Here is a 15,027-nt window from a genome sequence, read left to right as displayed (position 1 = left end):
AACTGAAAATAAAATCATCTTTAATATAAAATGACATCCTCCTCAAAATTAAGTTTTTTTGAGTGAATCTGAATTAATCACGTTTTTAACAAGCAGAAAGAAAGCAAAAAATATGTACTGCGGGCAGTGAACTTTGACAAATTGATAGTCGAAAAAAAAAAAAAGGTGAAATGTATCACAAACAGGCAACCGTCAACTTGTTATAAACGGTGAGATACCTTTCTTCGTGAAGAAATATTCCTTTGTCCTTATTAACAATAACTACCGGTTACAGGTTCCGTTCACCCAATAATAGAAAGTTCAAAGGTTATCTTCTTTCATCCTCATAGCTTTCCTCATATAAATAGGACTAATCCTCCCCACCATTCTCTTCATTGCAACTAGTTCAATTCATTTCAATATTAGCCCCTCTAGTTCATCTAAATTACACTTCTACTATTCTTGTTATGTGCGTTGCCGTCCACTGGGAAACTGAGAGCCGCCTCTCTGTGCCCGCTCTCAGCTTCCCTCGATTCTTCCTCTACCGCGGCCTCTATTAAAAATCAGCTTTAGGCCACTAATTTTATTGAGTCACCCTTGCCTATATATATATATATATATAGCATAAATGTACTCTCCGAGAAATTACCGGAGAGGTAGTAGTGTGGAGAAGATCAATCGGAAGGGGAAGTACTTATCAGAGAAATCCATGTCGTTCCACGGACAAAGCTCAGAGATGATCACATCGGAGTTGCTGAGAAGGCCTAGAACTGTACCTGATTTGCTCTCCACGAGCAGGCTTATTAATACTACAGGAACATCACCGGAAATGAAGGATAAGTTGAAGTTGACGAAGTTACTTTTAAATGTTACGATTCAGAGAAGTATTGGTCCTGTACAGGTTTTAATATCGCTTGAATCAACGGTTCAGGATCTTATTGCTGCAGCTCTCCGGCAATACTCGAAAGAAGGAAGACGTCCGGTTCTTACCTCCAGCAATCCTGCAGATTATGATCTTCATTACTCGCAGTTCAGCTTAGAAAGTAAGAGCCGTTCGATTGAATGAGTTAATAGTCAAAAACACATAATAAACTATGCTTTTTTCGCGAATTTCACACCTTTTAAGTGTCCGTTATTCCTTTTCTCTATCTGAATTATCATCGTCTATATATCAAAACATACCTCAACTATCGGTCATTTCTTGTTCCTTTTTTCTATCTCAACTTCAGGAATAAAAAAAAAAATAACTGATAGTTAAAGTGTGTTTAGCTCTCTCTATCTCAATTTATGTTGTATGATTTGAATTTTGAGAGTCAAAACTATTTATTTTGATCGTGAATTTTAACATATAATCTTAAAGTTTTTTAAAAACAAAATTTACATATTTGGAAACTACTTAAAAAATATTATGAGTCACTTTGATTGAAAAATTTAAATATTATGGTCAAAGAAAAACTAATCTCAATCTCGATTTCAAAAGATGCTATATAAATTGGATGGAGTAATGAATGAAAATAGTTCAAAAAGAAAAAAGGAACAACTAATAGTTAAGGTAGGAAAACGTAATTTAGATGTGTTTTTATTCATCGTTGAATCTGAACCGTTGATTTTCATGGCGTTTGATGGACAACAAAAACTGATATATCTTCATTTCAGGTTTGGACAGGGAGGAGAAGCTGATGGGATTAGGATCAAGGAATTTTTTTCTGTGCCCAAAAACGTCAAAAGCTAATGGTGCCGTAACGGCGTCGTCTTCCAGCTGTGCAAAGCAAGTTGATAAAGTTACTGCTACAAAGATTTCATTGCCTTGGCTTAAATTCATGGATTTCATGCTGTGAAGAAAATTTCACACCTTAGAAAATTATACTGTACGTAGTAATTTTGGCACGGTAAGTTCGAGATTATTGTATAGCAAATATTAAAGTATATTGTTATTATATTATAGATGGAAGTTGGGGAGGTGATTCATAACTTAGATCTCTCAGCTTATAGAATAAGAGTAATTAGATTGAAAAATGCTTTTAATGTAGAAGCTATCAGTTTATTCATGATCCTTCTGAATGATTTTCACTATACGTTTGCACATTATACACATATATAATGTTGAATAATTTAAAAACCAACTTTGATATTGTTGTCTATCATTTCGGGACAAATTCAATGTGTTTATTGGTGGGAAAATAGCGAAATCTGATTTAATTTATCGCAATCGATTAGTTAACACGTTGGTTAACCGTATCATCAAACACTAACTTTGAGAAAATCTTACGTAAGACATTCTTGCTTTTTTATATTTCTTTTCTAATCCTTTCTAGTCAAATTATTGCAATTTTAGTGATTGATAGGCACTTGGCATTGATAGACTACTAATTCACTCGGAATACGGCTTTGAGTAACTTAGGAGGTTTGTGATTTGATTTGACTCAAATTCTTACTTGTCCAAAAAAATCAAATCAACTAATTTATTTTTCATATATTTAGATCAAACTAAATTAAACATGATATTCTCTTTGTTTCAATTTGTTTGAACCAATTTCCTTTTTAGTTCGTGTCAAAATAAATGACCTCTTTCTTAATTTGAAAACAAATTCACTTTATGAATGATTTACAACCACACAAATTTTCAAGGCTTATTTTGAATCACAAGTTTCAAAAGTCTTCCCTCTTTCTTAAATGTCGTGTCCAGTCAAATGGATTCATATAAATTGAAACAGAGGAAGTATAAATTTATCGGCTTCATTTTTTATAGATTCTGTCTATTTTTTTCTTTTTCTTTTTGCCATGTGATTTCTATATGCAGAATGAATATACATTTAAACTAAACTTCATATATTAGAATGCCACAATGGGCAGTTTGCTGCTGCTACTTGTAGCAACACTTGTTATAATGACTGTGACGGAAGCAAAATTTTCATCAAGCAGTTCATTAACTGTTATATATATATGATATAATATAATTTTTTGACGAATGAAACTTAACCTCTGTCGGTCCCTCTAGCTAGACACTGGAATCTTGGTGTCCTTTGATACCTTGCGTATGGACCTTAACCGAAAGGAGATATATAAATAAAACAAAGCAAAAAAAAGAAAAAGACATAAGTTATGTTTCAATCAGTAGACTTCCAAAAAAAAAATCACCGGAACGTCAATAAAAGACAACATGACTAAAGTTGTCAACCATTAGATTATGTACACGTTTGGACATGCGATTTCATCTCATGAGATAAAATCATGAGATGAAATCAGCGTTTAGACATACGATTTTATCTCATGAGATGAAATCCCATATCATCCAAAAAGGCATGATTTGAGATTTGAAATCATAATTTCAAAAAATATGAATGTAAAATTTGATCGATACGTTTATATTTTGTAAAAAAGACCCATAAGTTAGTAGATATATTTACCAATCATGTTTACCAACCATTTGTATTAAATATTAATCTGCAAGTTAGTAAAATATATTTACCAATCATTTTTACCATGTGGGAGGATTATATTAAAGAGTAGTTACATTACTATTTATGTTAAATTTTCTTTTTTATTGAATTAAAGTTTGATTAATTGATGTATATTTTAGAAAGGTCTTCTAGTAGCGTATTAATTTTATTATGAACTATAATTTACTCATTTGGTAAGATTGTATAAGAATTGAGAAAATTTTGATGGTTTTCACAACTTGTGGGGTTTTTATGTTTATAAAAAAAAACTGCAATTTAAGAAATTCAAATTGCATGTCCAAACATGATTTCATCTCATGATTATATAAAGATTTCATCCATGAGATGAAATCATGTCCAAACGGCTTCAATGTGCGTGTATATTGGTTTAGTTCGATTTTTCAAAATTTATTACTAAACTAAATTATTAGAAGAAATGAATTTCAATCCTAACTCAATTATAAAAGTTCGTGAGAATTGTCCAAAATTATATAAGAAAATTAATTACCCATCCCACAACCGGTACGAGACTTTCAACTAGGCCTGTGCACAAGTCGGTTCAACCCGAATTTCCAAACCGATTCGAAACAATTCGGATAATTCAATCTGGATAATACAATTCGATTTTGGTTTACAAATGCAATCGTAAAAATATTACGGTTTAACGGTTCGGATACGGTTGGCTTCAGTTATCAATCGAACAAATCGAATTTATATGTCACTAATGACTAATACTTTAGTAGTCTAACTATATATACGATTAATACTTAATAGTAAAGTAATATTTTATATTTTATACCACAGGGCACAAGCCCAAATCCCAATATTCCTAGACCTAATATTCTAATACTCTTTCAAACTTTCAGTCCTCTCTTCTCAAGCTCACTCCCTGAAATAAAATCAAAATACACCGTCTTCTCTTCTCAAGTGTTTTTCAAGGTAAAAAATTACTTTCGGTGGATTTGTATGCTTGTACAAGTTGTCAAGTTCCTGTTTTGCTATTTATATGTTATTATACTTGCAAGTTTATGATTTTTTCTTGGTTAATATCTTGGTTATAAGGCTGCAAATTTAGGATCTCATTACTGTTGGTTATGTTTACTCTAAAACTGAAATGAAAATAGCTGCTAGTTTAAATTTCGAACAAACCGAACAAATCGATCTGTGTAACCGAACTGAAATAATAAAAAACGAATTGAATTGAACCTAGAATGGATCGAGTTTGGTTGAGAATTTTAGAAAGTCGAAATTTAAAATTTCAACTTGGTGATAACCAAAATCAAACCGAACCGATTCGTGCGCAGGCCTACTTTCAACACCTCATTGGTTTATGATTGTCGATTTGATTCACTTTTTTTTTTTGTTTGGTACCATTTTTGTCAGTTTTTATTATGAGTATTTCAGGTTAGTGTCCGTTTCCTCCGGGAATATTCGAATAATATACTGATGAGTTTTGAATTATGAGCACACAAGATGAAGATTTGGATGTTGGGACTCCTTTTAGGTTTGTCATTTTATACACACAGAGGCGCGGAGCCAAGTGGTGGCCAGGGTGTTCACCCGAATTTCCTTTGGCAAAAAATTATCATGTATACACAAGGTTAAAATTATTTTTTATGTATAAATAGTAGATATTGAACCCCTTGGCTTTCTCATTTCTTACTCTTTTATATTTTTGAACCCCCTTAGCGAAGATTCTGGCTCCGCCACTATACACAGCATAGTCTAGAATTATTTTAATTTTATGCATTACTTTATTTTTCGACCTCGATTTTGTGAAATACTCTCTTGGGATTGTGCAATAGAGACATTGATTAAAAAAATAAAAAGCCAACAGTATTTTAATGTTGATTTCCAGCACATTATATATCTACCAAACAAACTGTCAAATAATTCAGTGCATTAATCGACATTGACGTACGCAATTTTCTCCATTCAGTTCAATGTATGCTTGAATTTGTCTTCAGTTGCCCAAACATGCTAAGTTTAAGTTCATGATACGTATTGTCTGATTTTGCTTAACAGATTTTACGAATTTGTCCTTCAGGTTATGTGATTGTCAAGTCTAAAGCATGCATATCATACAACCATGTGAACTTAAGATATGTCTTATGTGTAAAAATAGCATTTACTAACCACTGTTCAATCATGTTTTTGAAAAATAGTCATTACCATAAAATTTCATATTCAACGGTCTAAACTCCATGACCATTATATAAGAGCTAAAAGTGGTTATTTGTGAATTTTACTAGTCTTATATCAGTTCACTCCTCTTCCTTTTCAAAGTGTAGATGTCATATCCTTCTTCTAAAGCTTGCCAACCTACAAATCTATCGGTACCTTTTGACTCGCCTTCCGTCAATTGGTGTCACATGCTTCCAAACTCCTTTGTTGTGCTTTTCTTTTCGTTTTGTTTAACTCCAAAAATTAAAGGTATATGGCAAGAGGATTCTAAGGATTATTAGTAGGCGTTTGACCATGAAAAACAAATATTTTTCACTTTATTTGAAATTTTGAAATTGGAGTTAAAGATGGAGATATGTTTGGTTATAGTTTTTGCAAAGAATAGTTGATTGTTTGAATGTACTGAAAGTAAAAAAAGTGAAAATAAGTTTTTAGGTGTTTTTCAAATTCCAAATAATTTTTATGGCCAATGTTAATTTTTAAATAAAGTGAAAAAGTTTTCAAAAAAAACTGAAAAATTTCTCATGGCCAAACGGGTCCTTAATGTTTTTTACGGATTAGAAAGTGATAAGAGTACAAAGCTTTTATACCTAATGAAGTCATAATACCTTTTTGGATATTTTGGGATCCAGGTAAACGTTCTTTATTATGAAGACCGGAGATAATTTAGTACTCCCTCCGTTCACTTTTTCTGTTTCATTATTTATAAAATAGATTTTTATTTTTACTTCTCATTTTTCACATATTAAGATAAGATAATATTTTTTTTTTCCATTTTACCCATAGTATTAATTACTCACTTCAAATCATTTTTCAAATCCAATAAAAATTTACAAATATAGGTACATTGATAAATTATGTACTCAATTTATTATTTTTTAAACAACGTGAAAAATTTAAAATAGACAAATAAAAATGAACAGAGGGAGTAGAATATAAATTTACTGCTCCATATCTTAAAATTCTGAATCCCCTGTAAGAAATACCTCAAATTGGGTTATAGAAAATAAAGTCAAGACCAAGGTTAGGCAGTCACATAATCATGATGTGCTTTTTGTTTAATATTCTTAACTAATTTGAAATTTATGCTTCCTCGTGATAAATGTGGGACCATTTAGGCTTTTTAGTATGTACCACAAATTTAAGAAATGAATGGATGTGTTTTTTCTCATTTCTTGTAGAAAGTAGTAGTAGTAGTAACGTCTGGAAAAGCACAACTTTGATGTGGGGTCTATTCACCAGTGACTAGCTTGTACATCTGTAAGATGATCAACTTGAAGAAGGATAAAACGTAACTGTTAAAAATATCCCATGTAGTGGATATTCATTAAGTTATAAATATCTCAGAATATCTCAAAATATCCCATGTCAATTAGATATGTTAATCCTTTGTATGTTGCTCCTATAAATAGGATGCACAGATGCAATGTTGAGTGAGCAGAAGTAATATAATCTGATATCTCTCTACATATTTCTTCTGTGTATTTACTTCGTAGTTTTATTTTATAACACGTTATCAGCACGAGACTCTGTCATCTCGAGCAAATACTTTACAAGCCTCGAAGGTATTGATTTCTTTGTTTTCCATTACTAATGACAAATCTTTCTAGACGTGAATTTGTAGCCTTTGATATATCCGGCAATAGTTATATGTCTTGGATTCTTGATGTCGAGATTCACCTTAATGCGATGGGTCTGGAAGACACCATCAAAGATAAAAATGAGGCATCAAACCAAAACCGTGCTAAGGCAATGATATTCCTCCGCCATCATCTTGATGAGAATTTGAAAATGGAATATCTCACGGTTAAAGATCCTCTTAAGTTGTGGAATGATCTGAAAGATAGATATGATCACCTGAAGATGGTCATACTTCCACAAGCACGTTTTGATTGACTCCATTTAAGGTTCCAAGATTTTAAATCTGTTAAGGCATATAATTCTACAATGTTTAAAATTATTTCTCAATTGAAATTATGTGGTGAAAATATTACTGATGATGATATGCTGGAGAAAACATTCTCCACTTTTCCTGCCTCGAGTATGTTCCTGCAGCAGCAATACCGAGAGATGAAGTTCAAGAAATATTTTGATCTAATCTCACATCTTCTAGTGGCTGAACAACATAATGAATTACTGATGAAAAATCATGAAAGCCGACCCACTGGTATTGCCCCATTCCCTGAAGTGAATGAGGCAAATTTTCGCCATTCTAGGCGTGGAAGAGGTCGTGGCCCCAGTCGTGGTCATGGTCGTGGTCGAGGAAGGAATTTTAATCATGATTCTCGTTTTGCACCATCTAATACCCTTCACCACCAGCAGTGTAAAAGGAAGGATGAAAAGCATGAAGCTGTGCAAAAGAAAAATTCAGAAAATAAATGCTTCCGATGTGGAGGAAAAGGGCACTGGTCACGTACCTGTCGTACGCCAAAGCACCTTGTTGAGCTATACCAAGCCTCCCTAAAAAAGCCAGAAAAGGATGCCGAAGCAAATTTTATTTCTGAAGATAATGTTGAGCCCATGCATCTAGATGTGGCAGATTTCTTTGAAATCCCTGAAGGGAAAATAGATCATCTGATCGGTGATGGATCTGTATTAACTTAGATATTTCATACATGTCGTTTGTATTAGCTAATGTGGTTATGTTTCCATATATAAGTAATAAAGTGTGTGTAATACTTTGTCTAATCAAAATATCTACTTCGATGTTTACTTTGCCTATTCTTTCGTTTTGAAGAATATATGGAAAATCTTCAAATATTATTTGGATCAATGACCAATCATGAAGATATTTGTGTGATTGATAGTGGAACAACGCATGCTATATTCAAAGATGAGAAATACTTTTCTCACTTGCGTAGAAAAAGGGGAAATATTAATACAATTTCTGGCAATTCGAAATTAATTGAAGGCTCCGGAAGAGCTACTATATTTCTACCTAAGGGGACGAAACTTGTTATAGAAGATGCATTATTCTCTTCTAGATCCCCAAGAAACTTGTTGAGTTTCAAAGATATCTGCCGTAATGGGTATCACGTCGAGACATTAAATGAAACAAATGATGAATATCTTATCATTACAAAGAATGTCTCCGGCCAGAAATATGTTTTGGAGAAATTACCAACTTTGTCTTCTGGCCTGTACTATGCAGAAATTAGTACAGTGGAAGCACACTCAATTGTAAACCAGAAGTTTAATGATTCAGGAACTTTTGTGCTTTGGCATGACCGAATGGGTCATCCTGGATCAATAATGATGAGACGAATTATTGAAAATTCAAAAGGGCTTCCACTTAAGAACCTGAAGATTCTTGAAAGTAGTGAATTTTCATGTGTCGCTTGTCATCAGGGCAAATTGATAACCAGGCCATCACCAATGAAAGTTGACATTGAATCCCCTGCTTTTCTAGATCGTATACATGGGGATATATGTGGACCTATTCACCCATCTTGTGGGTCATTCAGATATTTTATGGTTCTAATAGATGCGTCTTCGAGATGGTCTCATGTGTGCCTCATATCGTCTCGCAACCTGGCGTTTGCGAAATTATTGGCACAAATAATACGCTTAAGGGCACACTTCCCAAATTATCCTATAAAGGCTATACGTCTTGATAATGATGGAGAATTTACATCCCAAGCTTTTGATGATTATTGTTTATCAGTTGGGATAAAGGTTGAACATCTTGTAGCACATGTTCATACCCAAAATGGCCTTGCTGAGTCATTTATTAAGCGTGTGCAATTGATAGCAAGACCATTACTTATGAAAACACGGTTGCCTACAACCGTCTGCGGTCATGCTATTTTACATGCAGCATCTCTTGTTCGTCTTAGACCGACTCATTATAATAAATACTCCCCGTCACAATTAGTATTTGGTTATGAACCAAATATTGCTCATCTCCGAATCTTTGGCTGTGCTGTATATGTGCCTGTAGCACCACCACAACGCACTAAGATGGGCCCCCAAAGAAGGTTAGGAATATATGTTAGGTTTGAATCACCCTCCATTATTCGCTATCTTGAGCCATTGACGGGAGATTTATTCACTGCCCGATTTGCAGATTGTCGATTTGATGAAACAAATTTTTCACAATTAGGGGGAGAGAGAAAAGAAATCAAAAGAAAAAATGTGTGGAGAGTTCCATCACTATCTCATTTTGATCCACGTACCCCTATATGTGAGCAGAAGATCCAGAAGATCATCCACTTACAGAAAATAGCAAATCAAATGCCAGACGGATTTACTGATTTGAAAAGAATAACTAAGTCGCATATCCCTGCAGAGAATGTGCCTATTCGAATTGATGTTCCAAAGGGACAATCTACTAGTGTCATAGCCTCTGAATCTCATCCACGCCTGAAGCGTGGTAGGCCATTGGGCTCCAAGGATAAAAATCCAAGAAAAAGAAATACAAACAATGATCAGAATGACACTATGAAAGGATCTCACGAAGAGATTCAAGATCTGATTAATTCTGATATTCCTGAAGAAATCAGCAAACCCGAGACTTCAGTAAGTGAAGAACTATCATTAAGTTTTACTGGTGATGAGGACAACTTGAATCGTTCGACAATTGTGGTGAATAGTGTTTTTGCATATAATGTTGCACTAAATATTATAAAAGGCAGTGAGGATCAGGAACCTCAATCTGTCGGAGAATGTCGACGAAGATATGATTGGCCAAAATGGCAAGAAGCAATTCAATCAGAATTGAATTCACTTGCTAAACGTGAGGTTTTTGGACCTGTAGTCCAAACGCCTAATGGTGTAAAACCAGTTGGTCACAAATGGGTCTTTGTACGGAAAAGAAATGAGAGAAATGAAATTGTGCGATACAAAGCACGCCTTGTTGCACAAGGATTCTCTCAAAGACCCGGCGTCGACTATGAAGAAACATATTCACCAGTTATGGATGCTATAACATTTCGATACCTCATGGGTTTTGCTGTCTATGAAACCCTTGAAATACATCTTATGGATGTGGTTACATCTTATCTTTATGGTTCACTTGATAATGAAATTTATATGAAAATTCCTGAAGGATATAAAATGCCTGAAGCATTTAGTTTAAAGTCTCGGGAAATGTATTCAATCATATTACAAAGATCATTATATGGTTTAAAACAATCAGGGCGTATGTGGTATAATCGCCTAAGTGAGTACTTGATAAATGAAGGATATATAAATGATGTCATTTGTCCATGTGTTTTTATTAAGAAAACAAAAGCAGGGTTCATTATACTTGTTGTTTATGTTGATGACATAAACCTCATTGGAACTCCAGAAGAGCTCCAAAAGGCGATTGAATATTTGAAGAAAGAATTTGAGATGAAAGATCTCGGAAAGACAAAACTCTGTCTTGGTCTGCAAATTGAACATTTCGCAAAAGAGATCTTTATCCATCAATCTGCCTATACTGAGAAAGTTTTAAATCGGTTTTACATGGACAATTCGCATCCTTTAAGTACTCCTATGGTTGTTCGCTTACTTGAAGTGAGCAAAGATCCGTTCCGACCTCACGAAGAAAACAAAGAGCTACTTGGTCCTGAAGTACCATATCTTAGTGCAATAGGTGCACTTATGTATCTTGCTAATGCTACAAGACCTGACATAGCATTTTCTGTTAATTTGCTAGCAAGATATAGCTCTTCTCCTACACGGAGGCATTGGAACGGGATTAAGCATATATTGCGATATCTGAAGGGAACTAGCGATATGGGTCTGTTTTATACTAACAAAGGTAGTACAGATCTTGTTGGTTATGCAGATGCAAGTTATTTATCTGATCCACATAAAGCTCGATCTCAAACGGGCTATCTGTTTACATGCGGAGGTACTGCTATATCATGGCGATCGACCAAGCAGTCCATTGTTGCTACTTCTTCAAATCATGCTGAGATAATCGCTATTTATGAAGCAAGTAGAGAATGTGTGTGGTTGAGATCAGTGATACATTTCATCAGAGAAAGATGTGGCTTGAAGTGTGATACAAAAATACCCACAGTATTATATGAAGATAATGCTGCATGCATAGCTCAATTAAAAGGAGGTTTCATAAAAGGAGATAGAACAAAGCACATTTCACCAATGCTATTTTTCACACATGATCTCCAGAAGAATGGTGATATTGATGTGCAACAAATCCGTTCAAGTGACAATCCTGCAGATTTGTTCACTAAATCTTTGCCAACTTCAACTCTTGAGAAGATGATAATCAAGATTGGAATGCGAAGACTCCGACATCTGAATCTCGGTCTTCGTCAGGGGGAGTAAAATACGTGTTGTACTCTTTTTTCCTTAACCAAGTTTTGTCCCATTGGGTTTTCTTGGTAAGGTTTTGAATGAGGCAGCTCTCAAAGCGTATTTCTAGATATGTGCACTCTTTTTCCTTCATTAGGACTTTTACTGGATAATCAATACAAAATATTAATCAGTTTTAGAGGAGAATTAATTATGGGAGCATGGAATTAGGAAGTGATTTTCTCATGCAATAACTATTAAACAAAACTAATTAAAGTAGCATTTATATTCAACTAAACATGCAATGAGCATTTAACATTTGAATCCATGATTTAACTCAACTTGCTTGCAACTTTTCCACTATGATACATATCTGAAAATGGTTGACATTGAGTAGTACAAACTAGAAAGATCATCAACAATAAGTTCTATACAGATTACTTCACAATACAATTTCTTTCAAAACCGAATCTTGAATGCCCGTTATGGTAGATTTACATTTTTTAAAATAAAATTTACATATTTAAAAACTATTTAAAATGTATTATAAGTCACTATAATTAATAATTCAAAATATTTATAAGGCATATGAAATTTTTTTAGAAAAACTTGTTTGAATCTCGAAATTCGTGCCACATAAATTGAGATGAAAAGAGTAGTTCTAAGTATGTTTTTTACCATTATCTTATTGAATATTTATCGTTGAATCTGAACCGTTGATTTTCGCGGCGTTTGATTTCGACAACAAAAACTGACATATTTTCGTTACATGTTCTAGGAAATTTTTTCTGTGCCCAAAAACGTCAAAAGCTAACGGTGCCGTAACGGCGTCGTCTTCTAGCTGTGCAAAGCAAGCTGAGAAAGTTACTGTTACAAAGATTTCATTGCCTTGGCTTAAATTCATGGATTTCATGCTCTGAAGAAAATTTCACAGCTTAGAAAATTATACTGTAGTAATTTTGTCACAGTAAGTTCGAGATTATTGTATAGCAAATATTGAAGTATATTTTTATTATATTATAGATGGAAGTTGGGGAGGTGATTCATAATTTAGATCTCTCAGCTTGTAGAATAAGAGTAATGCTTAGCTATTAGATTGAAAAATGCTTTCAATATAGAAGCTATCAGTTTATTTATGATCCTTCTGAATGAGTTTTACTATACGTTTGCACGTTATACACATATCTAATGTTCAATAATTTAAAAACTGACTTTGATATTGTTATCTATCATTTCGGGACAAATTCAATGCGTTTATTGGAGGAAAATAGTCAAATCTGATTCAATTTATCGCAATCGATTAGTTAATATGTTGGTTAACCGTATCATCAAACACGAATTTTGAGAAAATCTGACGTAAGACATTCTTGCTTTTTATATTTCTTATCTCGTCCTTTCTAATCAAATTATTGAAATTTTAGTGATGGATAGCCAATTGGCATCGATAGACTACTAATCCACTCGGAATATGGCTTTGAGTAACTTAGGAGGTTTGAGGTTTGATTTGACTCAGATTCTTACTTGTCCAAAGAATCATATCAATTAATTAACTTTTCATATATTAGACCAAATCAAATCAAATCAAACATAATATATATAATGCAATTTTTGATTGAACACTGGAATCTTGGTGTCCATTGATACCTTGCGTAACCAAGTTGCCGAAAGTCTACCAAATTTGACTCAATGTGGCTGTGTATGCTGGGATATTCCAGCACTAATTTTTGTAGTATGTTTGATAGAAGGTATAAATTTATCTACCAAACAAAGTATAAAATGCATCCCATAGTACAAGCTGGGATATACCTTCTTCTACCACTTATCCTGGGACTATTTTATACCATCTCCTAGATGGAATATTTTATACCATCTCCTAGATGGAATAAAATAGTCTCGAAATTATAATCCCGGGATAATTTTGGCCATGCACCCAACGACCACTAACAGAAAGGAGATATATATAAATAAAACAAAAGGTCAAAAAGAAAAAGACCTACGTTAAGAAGAAAAAGACCTACTTTATGTTTCAATCAGGTCCAAATGTATAAACACGAGGAAACTTCCATAAGAATGCGTAAAGAGTTCAAAAAAAAAAAAAAAGGAAATCACTAGAATGTCAATAAAAGACAACATGACTAGAGTTGTCAACCAGTAAATTATGAGAAAACAAATTATAACGTTCGTAAAATATGTTTATATAAAACTCAATATGTGTGTGTATATATTGTTTTAGTTCGATTTTTTTAAAATACTAAATCAAACTAAATATTGCCGACTTTCTAAAATTTAATACTAAACTAAACTATATTAAGAAATAGACCTTGGATTCTATTCAATCACAAAATTTTATGAGGTGAAGATTGTACAAAATCATATAAGAATATCAACTACCCGTCCCACAACCAATGTGGGACTTTTAGCACCTTATTGGTTTATGTAATCGATTTGATTCAATCTTTTTTGGGTATAATTTTATCAGTTTTTGTTGTGAGTATTTTCAGTTTAGTGTCAGTTTCCTCTAGGAATATTCGAATAATATACAGAAGATAAAGATTTGGTTTGAAGTATGAGCACAAAAGATAAAGATTTTGGTTTGTCATGTTACAGTTACACACAAAACATAGTGTAGAATTATTTTTATTTTATGCATACTTTATTTTTCGACCTCGATTTTGTGAAATACTCTCTTGGGATTGTGCAATGGAGACATTGGTTAAAAATATCTAAAAAATAGCCAACAGTGTTTTTAAGTTGATTTCCAGCACACTATAGCTAGCAAACAAAAGGGAATCTCACGTAAATATACCTTTCGCCGATTAGTTTATCAAATATGATCGAAGCCTATACTATAATTCACTGTATATAGTGTGTATACAGATATATATAGATATGTAAAGTCTATGTATATATTTAGTATAAACTATACACTACATATATATTTTGTATATATTTTGTAAATTAGATGAGCGAGTGGGCATTTAGCAATAATTTTCCCAATAAACAATGTGTCAAATTGACGTACGCAATTTTCTCCATTCAGTTCATTGTATGCTTGAAATTGTCGTCAGTTGCCCAGACATGCTAGTTTAATTGAATTATATATACTTCCTTTCTAGGAAAAAGAAAGCAATTTTTCGAGACAATCCAAAATAAGAAGGAAGATTTTACGGATTTGTTC

At 33.2% G+C, this 15,027-nt stretch overlaps 1 protein-coding gene across 1 annotated transcript; it reads left to right on the top strand.

Moving 5' to 3' along the window:
- Positions 1-350: 350 nt before the first annotated feature.
- On the top strand, positions 351-2,027 carry LOC132600525 (uncharacterized protein At4g22758-like). Its single transcript, XM_060313747.1, has 2 exons — positions 351-1,022; positions 1,636-2,027. The coding sequence occupies exons 1-2, from the start codon at positions 608-610 to the stop codon at positions 1,815-1,817; spliced, it is 597 nt and encodes a 198-aa protein (XP_060169730.1). The 5' UTR covers positions 351-607; the 3' UTR covers positions 1,818-2,027.
- The last annotated feature ends 13,000 nt before the right edge of the window (positions 2,028-15,027 follow it).

This window comes from Lycium barbarum, chromosome 6, assembly GCF_019175385.1.
Source record: "Lycium barbarum isolate Lr01 chromosome 6, ASM1917538v2, whole genome shotgun sequence".
In the NCBI taxonomy this organism is placed as follows: domain Eukaryota; kingdom Viridiplantae; phylum Streptophyta; class Magnoliopsida; order Solanales; family Solanaceae; genus Lycium; species Lycium barbarum.
Note: the sequence above shows the minus strand (reverse complement) of the source record. Positions and strands in the feature narration are given on the sequence as shown.

Coding starts and splice junctions, on each gene's coding strand:
- LOC132600525 (XM_060313747.1), top strand. CDS start 608: ATGTACTCTCCGAGAAATTACCGGAGAGGTAGTAGTGTGGAGAAGATC. Junction 1,023..1,635: donor CTCGCAGTTCAGCTTAGAAA/GTAAGAGCCGTT, acceptor TCTTCATTTCAG/GTTTGGACAGGGAGGAGAAG.